The sequence below is a fragment of the Limulus polyphemus genome, unplaced genomic scaffold (assembly GCF_000517525.1).
Source record: "Limulus polyphemus unplaced genomic scaffold, Limulus_polyphemus-2.1.2 Scaffold1701, whole genome shotgun sequence".
Lineage (NCBI taxonomy): Eukaryota > Metazoa > Arthropoda > Merostomata > Xiphosura > Limulidae > Limulus > Limulus polyphemus.
Genome location: NW_013667311.1, coordinates 114,434 through 128,141, shown reverse-complemented (window position 1 = coordinate 128,141; position 13,708 = coordinate 114,434). Strand labels below are relative to the sequence as shown.

General features: G+C 31.6%; 1 protein-coding gene across 1 annotated transcript in view; it reads right to left on the bottom strand.

The window, feature by feature from the left end:
• The window catches only part of LOC106464614 (acylglycerol kinase, mitochondrial-like), a 20,682-nt gene that overhangs the window by 3,013 nt on the left and 3,961 nt on the right, over positions 1 to 13,708 (bottom strand). Inside the window, exons 5-13 of the mRNA XM_013924770.2 lie at positions 12,832 to 12,924; positions 10,122 to 10,154; positions 9,169 to 9,269; positions 7,329 to 7,398; positions 3,831 to 3,910; positions 3,089 to 3,146; positions 1,949 to 2,096; positions 843 to 958; positions 504 to 574 (exon numbers count right to left, since the gene is read on the bottom strand). Of these exons, the coding sequence (XP_013780224.1) occupies positions 504 to 574; positions 843 to 958; positions 1,949 to 2,096; positions 3,089 to 3,146; positions 3,831 to 3,910; positions 7,329 to 7,398; positions 9,169 to 9,269; positions 10,122 to 10,154; positions 12,832 to 12,924 (770 nt within the window). The remainder of the gene's footprint in view (positions 1 to 503; positions 575 to 842; positions 959 to 1,948; positions 2,097 to 3,088; positions 3,147 to 3,830; positions 3,911 to 7,328; positions 7,399 to 9,168; positions 9,270 to 10,121; positions 10,155 to 12,831; positions 12,925 to 13,708) is intronic.

Genomic DNA, 13,708 nt, shown 5'->3' with positions numbered 1-13,708 from the left:
TACCAGTTTAACGTTGAATATTATTTATGATTTTAACTTTATACACAAGTGCCAAAATACTATAATTACTGTTTGTTTTTGTTGAAATTTATTGCCAACAAGTCACAGACACCTACAGTGAAGAATCCCACCCATACACATATGTAAAAATGTGACAACAATCAACAAAGAAAGTAAAAGTAGATCCAAGGGTAGCACAGAACCTAAAACATCATTTTTACAAAATTTGATTCTTAACACCTGCATAGTTTTTACCAAAATGATGTAAGGCTACTTTTGCCGATAAATAAAAGATAACGTTTTTGGACAACAAGGGACCTATTGGTCCATCTCGGCTGTTCCATCCTCTAAACTAAATTAAAATAAAAGCCATGAAGCTTATAATCTTCAAACTGGATCAGTTACAAATTATTTAATGTTAAAAAATCATTATTTTTTTACTTTTTTTTAAGAGTATCTGCATCATCAGCAACCTTTTATATAACAACATATAAAACTCTTACCCTTGATGAATAAAGTTAGTCCTTGAACAGTCAGAAGGTAGAATATTTACTGTCATTGCTTCCTCTGTCAACTTAAAGGAGAAAAAGAAATCACCATGTGACTGTTTATGTTCGTACTTTTCAAAGCCAAGTTTGTTTATGAGAAATAATTCTAAGACGGAGCATTAATATAAAAACTTTTATTAGTAAACAATTAAAAAAGCATTAAAAAATTATATATTTATTGTAAAATTTTGGTCACGTGTTGAATGAGCAATCATCCCTCCAAACTCTTCAAGTAAATTAGTCCATTCAACTGTACTAACTGTTTTCAAGTAACATAAAGAATATCGGAATTACCTCTTCTGATTCCACGTTTTTTGTTTTGATGTCTAAATTCAAACATAGCCACTCCTCTTCCTTCCACACTCCACAATTATCATTGGTTATATTACTGTAGTCCTTCATGGGGGGTGCTGGTGAGGTTCATAAACAACAGTTTAAGAACATTTATATTTTTTATAGATATACAGAAATACTTCTTTTTGATTTTATTTCTTTATTAACGCAACCAGTAATATTACAAGACATTTAATAATGCTAATAATAACTTTTCTACAACAGAGTTTTTTTTTATTCTTAATAAAACTAGCTTGTCAGTTCCCAGTTCTTCTGAATGACGAATAAAGTTAATTCACATAAAAATAAATAAATTGATGTCAAATAAAGAATACTGTATTATTAACCTTTATCCTAATTCTAATTTGTAAATGACTCGTACACAATTGTTAATAACCATGTTTCACCAACTTAATAACAGTTGTTGTTCTTGCAATTCATGAATATAAGTAGCATCTCAACCGCTACCGCATCTCTCATATCCATGCTGGCTGATGATCCTCAGTATCGGGTTAAAACCCTCATTGGAAATGGATATAATGATATACGTTCTTTACTTTTAGTGGTAAATTCAAATGTTTGAGTTAAGAAACAAAATTCACAATTTCTTAACAAATACACTTCTGGTATTCTTATATATATATATAATATTTCAGTAACTAAAAGCACGCATTGAACAGAAACAGTTCACCTGTTTTGATATTACAATGGTAAATTTTAAATTCATACTTTAAAATTTCATTTTTAAAGTCATAATTCTCCCCAACAATTTTCTCATGCTAAACCCACAACTGTTCATGAAATTATCAAATGTTGGTTGAATGTACAAAATTTCTATATTGTAAATACATTTTTACTTTTGTATTTCAACAACAGTGTTCGTTTCACAGTCATCAATCACTTGAACACGTAGCATACACTGGTTAAAATTACACTGAAAGTTTCATTAAAAAAAAAAGGAACATAGAAATAGTAAAATTTGCAGGTGAAAAAGTTGTTTCATTTTAGCCAATAGTGAATTTCAAACATAGTTATAATAAAAAAAAGTCTACTGTTGAAAAATGTACCTTCCTTTGTTGGACCTCTGGGTAGAAAAACTTCCCACCATCGACGGTGCTGAGGGGTAACTGATGGTGGTGCTGAAACGTAACATTTGGAACACCCTGAACATGGGGAAAGATAGGAAAGGTAGATCTCACTTGCTGGTGGCCACTTCTAGGAGAGAGAAAAAAAAAAAGCATAACATACCAGTATTTCAGACAGAGAAAAACATTTACAATTATTTCAAGTACTTAAACAGATCTTGTATATATTCTACCTACCCGAATATTTTATTCAAGAACGTAACAAAATTCACGTTATTTTGCACATGAAAAAAAAAACAATAATGAGTATACAATACATTGAGAAAAATTGCAATTAAACTCAATACAATTGAGATTAGCAAAATCTCTGTACAAACACTTTGGATTCACATCATCATTGCAATAAACTAGTTTATAGTTAATGAAAATATTTTGAGATTTTTAACTATTTATAAAAGACTACCAAACCTAATAGTTCTACCATCAAATACCAAAGTATCTTGCAATACTATAAAAAGTGTTTAGAGAAATAAAATATACACTGATAGATAATTTAAACTAGAGAAAAATTAAAACACTAGTCAATGTTGTTTTTAAATAAGTTCTGGATCACGCAAGTTACTGTGGACTTATAGAAACACATTAGTATAATTCTGAAACTTATGACTTCTAATGTGAACATTTATTTTTCTATGGCTAAAATCATTTACAATATCCAGGGGTGAAATTCTTAAAAAAAAAGAGCTACCCAGCTGGGTGAAGTGGAACCTGTTTTTGAAAACGAAAAAAAACAATTTACGTGTAAGCATAAAAAAATGACAAAACAGCTCAAATAAATCCTGGTACTAGTATCTCCTTAAAAAATAAGTCCTGGTACTCAGTACCAGTGAGTACCGGCAGAATTTCACCCCTGACTATATCTACTGTAACAGTGAGTAATGCAAATATATTTATGAAATCTTGGTTTACACCAACCTTATAGTTATCATTATTATTATTAACCACCAAATGAATAATTAAAACAGGTGCAAGTAAACAAATATATATACATATAGTCTTTATACCTGAAATTATTCAGACTTTAAGACCACTTAATTTTACGTGATGATTTTAAATACTAACTCTTATTGCTGAAAATATGTATGCCATTCTCTTCTTCAAGGGTCCAAAATACCAATACCTGTATAAAGTAAAAAACTCTTGAACAAGCAAGTGAAATACATGCAGTTATACTTTAAACAGTATAGCTAAAAACAAAACATCATCAAACACCTGAGATGAGGGAGACTTTGAATCAAGTTTTTACTTTTCTTGAAATAATATTTAAAGAAATAAGTGAAATAACTAGTGTAAAATTAAAGCTTTTAACCTGACTGATCACATCAAAAAGTTATTAATGAAAAACAGAAAAACAAAAAGATGTATATATAAATGTACATACTTTCTTTTTAGATGAATGTTCTTTCACTGGATCATTATTAGTTGACAAGTTTGTTTAAGAAAGATTTGGTTTTATAATTTGAGAGTGTTCAGTAGTCTTGAAGGTAATTTATTCAGAAACTAATAAAACATATTTTTCAATCCCAATGAGACTTAAATGAAGTGAGATATCTATAACAGACCTTGTTACACAGTGCACTTTCTGTACCAGTTACAAGTATATCATTTTTTTATGTAAATTATCTTTGATTAGTTTTATTATTCCTAGAATGGTAGTTTCAATGAAGTCAGTATTTTATTTACGCCCATAAATCAGATTTTATTTAGTCAAGAATATAACTTTACACATGCATTTAATTTAAATGTTGATGCATAATAACACATACTGATATAGCTTGTAGTTTACGACAGTGCCTTTACTTACTTGCTGATAGTTTCTTCTGTGTCTCGGAAAGCTCCAAACTCCAATTTGGAAACAGCGTATACTGGTCTTCCTCTCTCTCCCTTTATAAAAACCAATAAAAAATTTACTTTAAACTTTATTCAAACAGCCAGTTCAAAGACATCTAAAGTTCAACCATACCCTTCTCTAACTTAAAACTAATGACCAGAGATGATAACTAGTCAGTAATACTTCTTTCCTGCTGTGAGGCTACTCTTTAGTAAGTGAATGGCAGGACTTACTGCCAGAGCCAAAAGTGTTGAGCACGTTAAGCAGTTATTCAACAAAGTAAACTAATTATATTAAATATTATCTACTAAATAGCAAGATAACCACAAAAAAGAGCATAAGGCAGGTTTAGATTTTCATATAAATATAGGAAAACATACAAAATTGCAAGCCCTTCCCGTAGTTTCATAACTGTAAACATTGCTCGTTAATTAGATCGCAACTTAGCTAGTTGTAGGATTTCAAAACACTACGAGTATGGTAATAATAAAATTGGTTGTTAATTTAAACAGTATTAAGAATGCATATGCGAATAAGCCTACAGTTTTACGTCTTATGTACGCTGGTCTAGAAACTTCAAGGCACTTGTGTCAACAATATACTACATACCAACTGCAGACAACAATCAGGCACAGCTTTTGCAGTTTTCATCACATGAAAAGGTATTGTTGACATAAAGAGGAACAATATGAATATACAATCATATTGTGATTACACATAAAACATTTTTGGGGAAATTTCAATAAACCTAATTTAATGCTAATTATGAAAAACAAAGGGTTGAGTCATTAAAACGATTCTGGAATCTCACCACATCATTATAGTCCATATTGCCACATCCAGTCATATTGTAACCGATGACTGTGCATCTTGACAATAGTCCTGCAGTATAGTTTCCATTACAAACATCACTCCTCCCTACAGGCTTTTTATGACCCATATAGTTTATGGGGACACACAAAAATGCACAGGAACTGCATCTGACAACCTGATTGTTATGTCTTCATATGCCAATTTCATTCTCCACATGACTGAGGTATGTATCTTATCTCAAGAAACCCATACCCTGGTGGCCCCATTTCCATTCAAAACTGGCATTCCTGTGTAGTATAAAGGGTTCAAAACACTGGTCTGATAATAAGCAGAGTTCATTTTGACCCTTGTATCCACCTTTCTGACACCTAACTTGCCACTGGTGATCATAAATTCCTTATAAAAAAGCCATATACCACTTTCGGAAATTTTTTTCACTCACTGATTGGAAGAAAATGGCACGAAACTTGTTGCACTTATCAAGGTACACATACACTTTGTTGAGTGTCAACACCCACTGCCATTTTTCCCATCAGGCACTATTCATACAATTATCTGTAATTGGTCGTTAAGTAAAAGTCGTTAAAGTAACTTGTGCAAATGTGACTTGCATTGCTTTTCCAGACAATGATCCTTATTGACTATGATACATACTGATGCCTGGGATGCATGAACAGCTTTTCACACTGAGTGGTTTAGTTTGTTTTGAACTTCGTACAAAGCTACATGAGGGCTACCTGCAGTAGCCGTCCCTAATTTAGCAGTGAAATATTAGAGGGAAGGCAGCTAATCATCACCACTCACCACCAACTCTTGGGCTACTCTTTTACCAAGGAAATGTGGGATTGACTGTCACATTATAATGCCTCTACAGCTGAAAAGGCGAGTATGTTTGGTGGGACGGGGATTTGAACCTGTAGTCAGCAGATTGTGAGTCGAGCACCCTAATCACTTGGCCATGCCAGGCCTTGACTTATGTGATTATGGATTCTCACATTTTGCTGGGATACAACTTCCAGGTCTGTTTCTAAATGGTGCCACAAGATGATCTGTATTCCTTTGTTTTCCAATGTTGTTTCGAACAAGAGATATTCCAGTCTTGTAAATTCTAAATCTGTGATCTGAACACATCCCTATGATATGGGTTTATGAAATTTTGCATCAGAAAGTGTTATTACATATCTTTAATAAGGAATGATTTCTGTTGGCAACATACTAACTATGAAATATCAAACAACGTCATATTGTGATCCTGATATCCGTCTTTCCACTATTGACAGTTGTTCTCAAACCTTTTCATCTGCAGACCACTTCGACTGTGACTTTATTTAGGCTATGGTTGCCACAATTTGCTGATTTGTATACTCAAAATTACTTTAATATAACCCTCTATAATCCAAGTAAAACACATCTTTTTTCACACCTTGTAATGCTTAAATCCTGAGTGAATAAAAAATACCTTAGCTACTTTAATATATGTTCCAGAATTCTCAAAATAAACATATTTGCAGTTAACTGCAGCATTTCTTATTCTTTCAAGATTTGCTAAAAACAAGTTCTCAAAATACACATTTTAAAAGTACATATTTTGAAACTATTCATCACAGAAAAAATGCCTAGATAATCATCATGTATGTTTACTTTCGAAATGTGTGTGCGTATATATATATAATTTGTTTTTAGTAATTCTTGAAATGTCGATGAAATAGACTGTTGATTAAGTACTGTTAATGCTGATAAACATGTTCAAAATGCCTTTTTCTTTACATAAACAAAAGTGTAATGTTTTAATTTTCCTCTGTTGATGAAAGAATAGTTGTTGTTTCAATCTGATTCTTGTCATGTTTAACATGCTACAGTTGCTGAAAGTTCCTATTTTCATTCATATCACATTTTAAGATTTAAAAGAAAAATCCAACACATGTCTAGATTATCATGTGGTGTCGTTGACTGGTAATATTTACAAATTGAATTAGAAACATTTGAGCTACTAAATTTTCATATCTACTTGCCCAATGTGTAACTATGAACTTTGGAAAGTTTTCCAGCCTGGTATAATTAATACAGATTAAAATAATTCATGTAATGATGAATCAAAGTAATTTATGAATATATTGAAAAAAATAATAATTAACAACTGTTTGAAAACTTGATCACACAAACCTATATGCAGAACAAAGTTCAACCATCTTTCTTGCCAATACAAAGATGTTTTTCCTTTTAATGATGTTACGTACAGTACATTCATATTCAAAGTGTGCAATCTTAATCATGGTTAAGATGTCACATTAAGGTGAACCAAATATATTGTACTTGTCTCATTACAAAATTCAGTTAACTGGTCAATACGAAAAACCTTTGAAATTGTTCACCTTCTCAAAGCTTTCCAAGGCCTTGAAAATAGCACAGTGATAATAAAAGGCTGTACAAACCTTGGTTTCATAACAACTATTTACAATGTTAGTTTAACACTGGAACTTGATGATACACAGGACATAAGAAATGAGCTGTTAATTTCAACATACCATAATTTGTGTTTAAAGTAATTAGTTGCCCTTGATTTAAGAACCTTTTTTTTCAAATTTCCACTATTTTTTTTAGTATATTTCAAGAAATTTCTGAAACTACATAGAGCTATACTTAAACTAATTTTCTTACCTCTATTCTCATCACATCCATGGGTTTGGTTACTTGTTTAATAACACTCATCGCGGCCTCGGCCAACCTCCTACGAAAATAAGTAATTCATTCAAATAACTTTTCACTACAGTATTACAGGCTTTAAAAATCACAGCATCGTCTTAATGTTTCTAACTGAACCTTAACTAGGATACCTCAAAACGAAAGTTTCTTAATATCATAAACTACATATGACCTTTCATCTTCAGTAAGAAAATTAAATGCATTTATGTCACTTTTTATAAATACAACTTTCTCTGTTGGTGATTAAGTAGTTTTCACATACGAGACTGTAATAGCTTACAAAGACACAGTTTCTAACAGATTCCGTTTAATATTGGCACCAATAAATAAGTTGTATGACAATTAGGAAAAAAGTTACGGAAAACAAACCGTTTCTCAAGATTTGTATATAGAAACTAGTTTTGACACAGAGGGTGTACAACTTTTAAAGGATATTAAATATATTCCAAGTAAAATAAAATAAACAAACGTTTTTTTTTCATACAAAATGAATTATTATATAATGTACATATAAGAAACCTGAAAAAGGCCAATATGAAACCTTCTATAAAGTAATTCAAACAGTAACTCTTCTGAGCAAAACAAATGTGAAAGAATAATTTTTAAAGATTCGTTGATAAACAAAATCACAGAAAATTTTACAGTGCTTCAGAAAAAAACAAGAAGTTAAAATTAAGATACACTTTTTATGTAAAACATTATTTCATGATAAAGTTGCAAAATCAAATGATTACCAAGGTGTGATTAAAAGCCCTTTCACCAGTTCTGGATTAGTAAAAATTAACTGGGGATGAGTAGATCTGAAATGTTGGTTAGTCTCATGAATAACCAGCTTTTAAAAAGCACCATTAAGGGAAGGAGTTAAGTTACAAGATGATGTAAACAACTTGGAATTAATTCGTAACAAAAATTTACAATTTTTTCAAGGAGAAGATTTGGTTAAGTCACACTTGTAGGTTGAAATCAATGATTTTAAAAATACTTCTCAGATTATTAGAGACCTCAGATTTTGTTATTGTTTCTCATGATATTTTTGTTGTTGTTGCTGATAGTAGGTTTTCTGCAGACATATTTCTCTGACAATACTTAGCACTCACATGCATGGTGGCCTTACAATATGTTGCACAATGACATTTGACGGTAATTGATTATTTATTGAATCACGTAAAATTTATGTTTTTTTTCAGGTTACATAACTGCTTCAGTTGACAAGAAAATTCCCCCCAAAATAAAGTTAAATTTGATTGCATATAAAAATATTTTTGACCAATAATAAAATAAAAAATAGGTTTTTCATATATTTTTCATTTACAGATGAACATACGATTCATTCAGTCTGTACATTTTCTTCACTCAATCAGTTTGTAAAAACAGTTTAGTATATGACAGTACTGGAGCAAACAAACTTAAGAAAAGGAGATGTACATTATGAAGTTCATCCAGAAAACAAGCAGGTATTTTTCTCAATTTGATTGAAATAACAAACTAAGGTGTAAAGATTTGGTTTGTTTTGAATTTCACACAAAGCTACACGAGAGCTACCTGAACTAGCTCTCGTATATTTAGCAGTGAAAGAGTAGAGGGAAAGAAGCTAGTCATCACCACCCACCGCCAACTCTTGAGCTACTCTTTTACCAATGAATAATAGAACTGAACATCACATTATAACACCCTCATAGCTGAGAGGGTTAGCGTGTTTGGTGGGGTGGGGATTCGAACCCGTGATCCTCAGATTGCAAGTTGAGCACCCTAAACACCTCGCTATGCCAGGCACGGTGGAAAGACAAAAACTTACTCCGCTTCAAGTGTTGTAGAAGTAGTGAAAAGCTTTCTCGCCACAGAATTGGACTTTCCAATAGGTATAATTCCCAGAGGAAGATGGGTACTCACAAAATCCTGAAATAAAAATATGTTACTGCTTAGTCCTATCAACATCTCTACTGACCTTAAAATAACATTAACAATTAAATAACTGTTATTAGTATCACTGTTTGGGTACATAATCATGTGTACTTTGGATGATTATTTTTTTATGTTTGAGTTTGTTTATTTCAGAATTTCACGCAAAACTACATTACGAACTATATACACATAGCCAGTCCTAATTCTTAACTGATGAACTAGGAGTAAGGCAGTGAGTCAACAGTACCCACTGTCAACTCTTCGGATACCCTGACCTGATCAAGTGGGATTGATCCATCACTTATTATGCAGTATTAAGCCATGATCCTAAAGTGTGGGTTGAGTTTCTATGGAAATGGGTATGAAACATTAAACCTTGGATTCACATTCCAGACACACTAACCACTAGGCCACATTGGACCCCTATTTTTTTTGTGAACCTTGAAAAATTATAAATTAATCGTAAAATATGAAAGCACTGTTTCTATGTCCTAGTTATACAACAAAAATTATACAAGAGGCAAAAAGTTATTCACTCTCTGCTAATAATCTACAGTAGTTTAAAATGTTTGATTAACATGTGACTATATATAATCAGTGCAATAAGTATAGTGAACCAAAGAATAGAGTCATTTTTCTTTCACTGAAATCATTTTTTGATGAGAAAAAGAAATTCACAGATAAATAAATAACGAGTTGGTCTGCTGAATAATAATGAATGACTAGTTGTGAAGAAATAATCACATGTTATTCAAATATCTACAGTATTTTATGTTATCATTGGTGAGTATAAGACTATACATAAAAACCAAATAAATAAACAAAACGTGTGAAATAAACACTTACTGCATCCGGTCTTCTGAAGAGGCCAGTAACAGCCTGAAAAACGAAATAATAAAGAAAAAAAAACCTCAGAAGTAATGATGTCACTTTTGTATCAATATCAAAACCTTAAAATTACTTTAAGCAACCATATACAAATATTTTGTGTCATCTAGATTAAAACAAATACTAACATCATTTTAAAATTCTGTATGATGTTATCAAAAAGTTCCTTTAAAATGTACCAGAATATCAGATTGTTACTATTCACATTTACTATTTTATTGAAATACATGGAAAACAATAAAAAAGTTTATTACTTTTAATATTATTGTAGTTTCCCTCTTTTCTTTTAACTCATAACCAAAATGTTTAATTGTACAGAATTAAAAAAAAAGAATTTTATTACATATGGTTACTCCAGATTAACTGCCAAAATATCGTGTTTAATTTCAGCTCATTGGCACGATGAAATACTATATAGACATAAATTCTACTTATCTTACATCTTCTGTAATAGACAACATAATCGTACCCCATTCATCTATCTAAGAATGTACAATCAATCTGGTATAACTTTAAAAATTACATTTTTTATCAACAGTCCAACTTAAAAAATGTTGTCAGTTAGGTTACAACTCTGGTTTCAATATACTGAGTTATAGGCCTAATCCTTCCATCTTAGTAAGGGTAAAATTTTCAAGTAAACCATCCAATAAGAAACATCAGTGTTGGTTCACATACATAAGAAATTTAACACTTAAAATCAGAGAAATCTTGAACAGTGCTTAAACCTTCAGATCTTCAATTATATTAATACATTGGAATTATGCTCTAACCTCGATTCAACCCCAAATAATCGTGATGAACAATTATGCAATGAAAACATTAACTCTAGAAATCCCAGTGAGGGTCCGTATGGTCCACGTCAGCTTTATAAACATATTTTTCAACATTATTTGTGCACCAACTTGCTTGTTGGTCCACGACTATGTTGATTACATGGTCCTTAATAGCATAAAAATCATGCAAACACACACACATACACAAACAACAACTGCACATTTGTTTCAATACTGGAATAAATCCACTAATTAACATGGGGGTTCTCTATGCAGTTTACACAGAAAATTAGTGATTTCATGCAACATTTCTGGTTAATTTTTCTAGTACCTGGGTGTACTAGACGTTTTCTTTTTAGTTTAAAGTAATCTTAATTTCTTTTCTTTTTCACTATAATTCCTCAAATTGGAAGATGGCACTGCTCAAAAGAGTTTCTAACTTTAACTTCCCCTTATGGCTAATTTGGTCATGTGAATATTAGGTGCAGTCTTGTTTGATTTTCCTACAGGAAAAATTGTGTGCTGCTTAAATAGCATGCCGAGCTACTCTTGTCAGCGAATCAAGCAGTAATTGGAGGTGGACTTGCCCATTGGCCAGCTGATCTACCAGGCACCAATCATTGTTTTATCGTGTCAGAAAGTCAAAAGTTTATGATTTTATTTAAAACAGTGTTGGTGCAGAATTTCACAAACCTTTGCAGAGAATTTCCATAGATTTTAGCAGACATTCACTAGATTTTCATGCAGTGTTTCCATAATTTTCACTTCTTTGTGAGAACCTAAAGGTCCTCACTTTTGATTTCTGATAACAGGTTTCTATATTTCTGTGTAATTTTACTTAATGAGAATTCTTCAAGTCCTCTTGTAAGTTTACGGGTTAACTCTTGACTTTTGTTTGTGTGGGTGCCATTTGGTTTTCGCCTATAATTTAACTTAGTACTTAAGTTTGCCAGTGAGTAAATAGTGTATTACTTGCCTCATACAATAGCAAAACACAGGTTTTAGTTTACAGTGTGGTTTATTATTGTTAGTTAGTAAGGTTGAGTCGAGAATTAGCTTATTGTTTTACATTTTAACTTGGACACAATCTCTGTTTGTAATTCTTCTATTTCTATAAGCTAGCCTAAGTTACAGGGGAGGGGGGCATATGCACTAGTAAGAGACTATTACTTAATGCTACTTACACACCTTTTTTGTTTTAATACATGCACAAACACTCAATCACTTACCCTCCATTATACAATAGTACTTTGTTGTCTGTTTTTCTGTAAACTGTCAAGATATAAATTAAAGATTGGTTCCTTGGGTAACTCTGCATTTAACTGTCTCATTCTTTGTGGTGAAAGCCGTCATACCCTTCAAGAAATACACCCATGTACAAGATCTATGAACCTCCTGTTTTTGCAGGCTCAGACTTATATAAACCATGCAGTTCTTATGGTTGACAAAATTAACCCATTATACATGTATGACTTGAAGCCGATGACAGAAGTTCAGACTTTAGTTTATTTCTTTTTTGTTGTGGTTCTTTTTTTTACCTCCAGTAATCTGAGAGTGAGAAACGATGATAACGTCGGAATATAAGTGTTGAGGAAATATTTGGACTAAAAAGTTCACCTCAAAAATAGCGGAATGACAAGTTAGCCACATCCTATAACCAATTTCTCTGTAGTAAACCTATATGTGCATCCAAACACACACACTTGTGATACATTTTGAAAACTTTCTATTTAATATTAAGCCAAAATGGAAAAGAAACACTTGGTATGTATCACATACCACATTTGAACACAAAAAAAGTCCTTAATATGATGTAATAAGTAGATTCCACAGGCAGTGGATTGTTTAAATAATCAGAGGGTCAAAAAATTATTTACACATATCTTTCTTACTTCATGTAAAGAGCCATCTCCCCCAGCGATGATAACAGCATCTGTATTGTTCATAATTTCCAGCAAATCTCGTGCTTGGCCAGCTTGCTCAGTCTAGAAATACAGCAGGACACAGAAAGTTGAATAGACTTATATACAGTTCAAGAATTATGAGGAAACTTATTCAACATTCTTTTGTTCTTCAATGTTCACTGAAAAATTGCATTTTTAGCATTATCAGTGACAAACTTAAGTTTTCTTCTTTAGCTCCACCTGAACAATATTTTTTGTGATCAAATTAGTATTTTTATTGCAACAATACTTTAAATACAGGATTTCTATAATAATACAAAAGAATTCTAATTGCAAAAACTGAAATCTATAAGTCCACTTTCTTAGGCCTAGCATTAGTTAAGCCTTTATTAATTATGGCCTATATTCAATAAAGAGATAAACTAACACTGTAACTTGTGTATATTTTTTGCTTTAGTTTAGTTAGGGCTAAACCTTACCTTGCTTAATACTATCAATAAATGAACTATTAATGTTATTCTACGACCTAAGGTTAGATCTTTTTAAAAACTTTGATAAGCTTTAAATACGTTATTGTACAAAATGTCTACTACAGTATCTTTGCATCCATCTTTTGTTTACATCGATTGACATGAAATGTATGTGCATGCACAGTTAACTGGTAAGGTGTATATGCGTTTTCAGGACAGACAAAAACCGAGTACTATTACAGTAGGTTTTACTTCTTTTTTTTATACAGTACTATTTCTCATACAATATATTAAAGTAAAATATTATTACTCAGTAACTGCAAGGAAACTTTTAAAGACATTTTGAAAACTAGCATGACAATGTTTGTGTGTGTGTGTGTGTGTGTGTGTGTGTG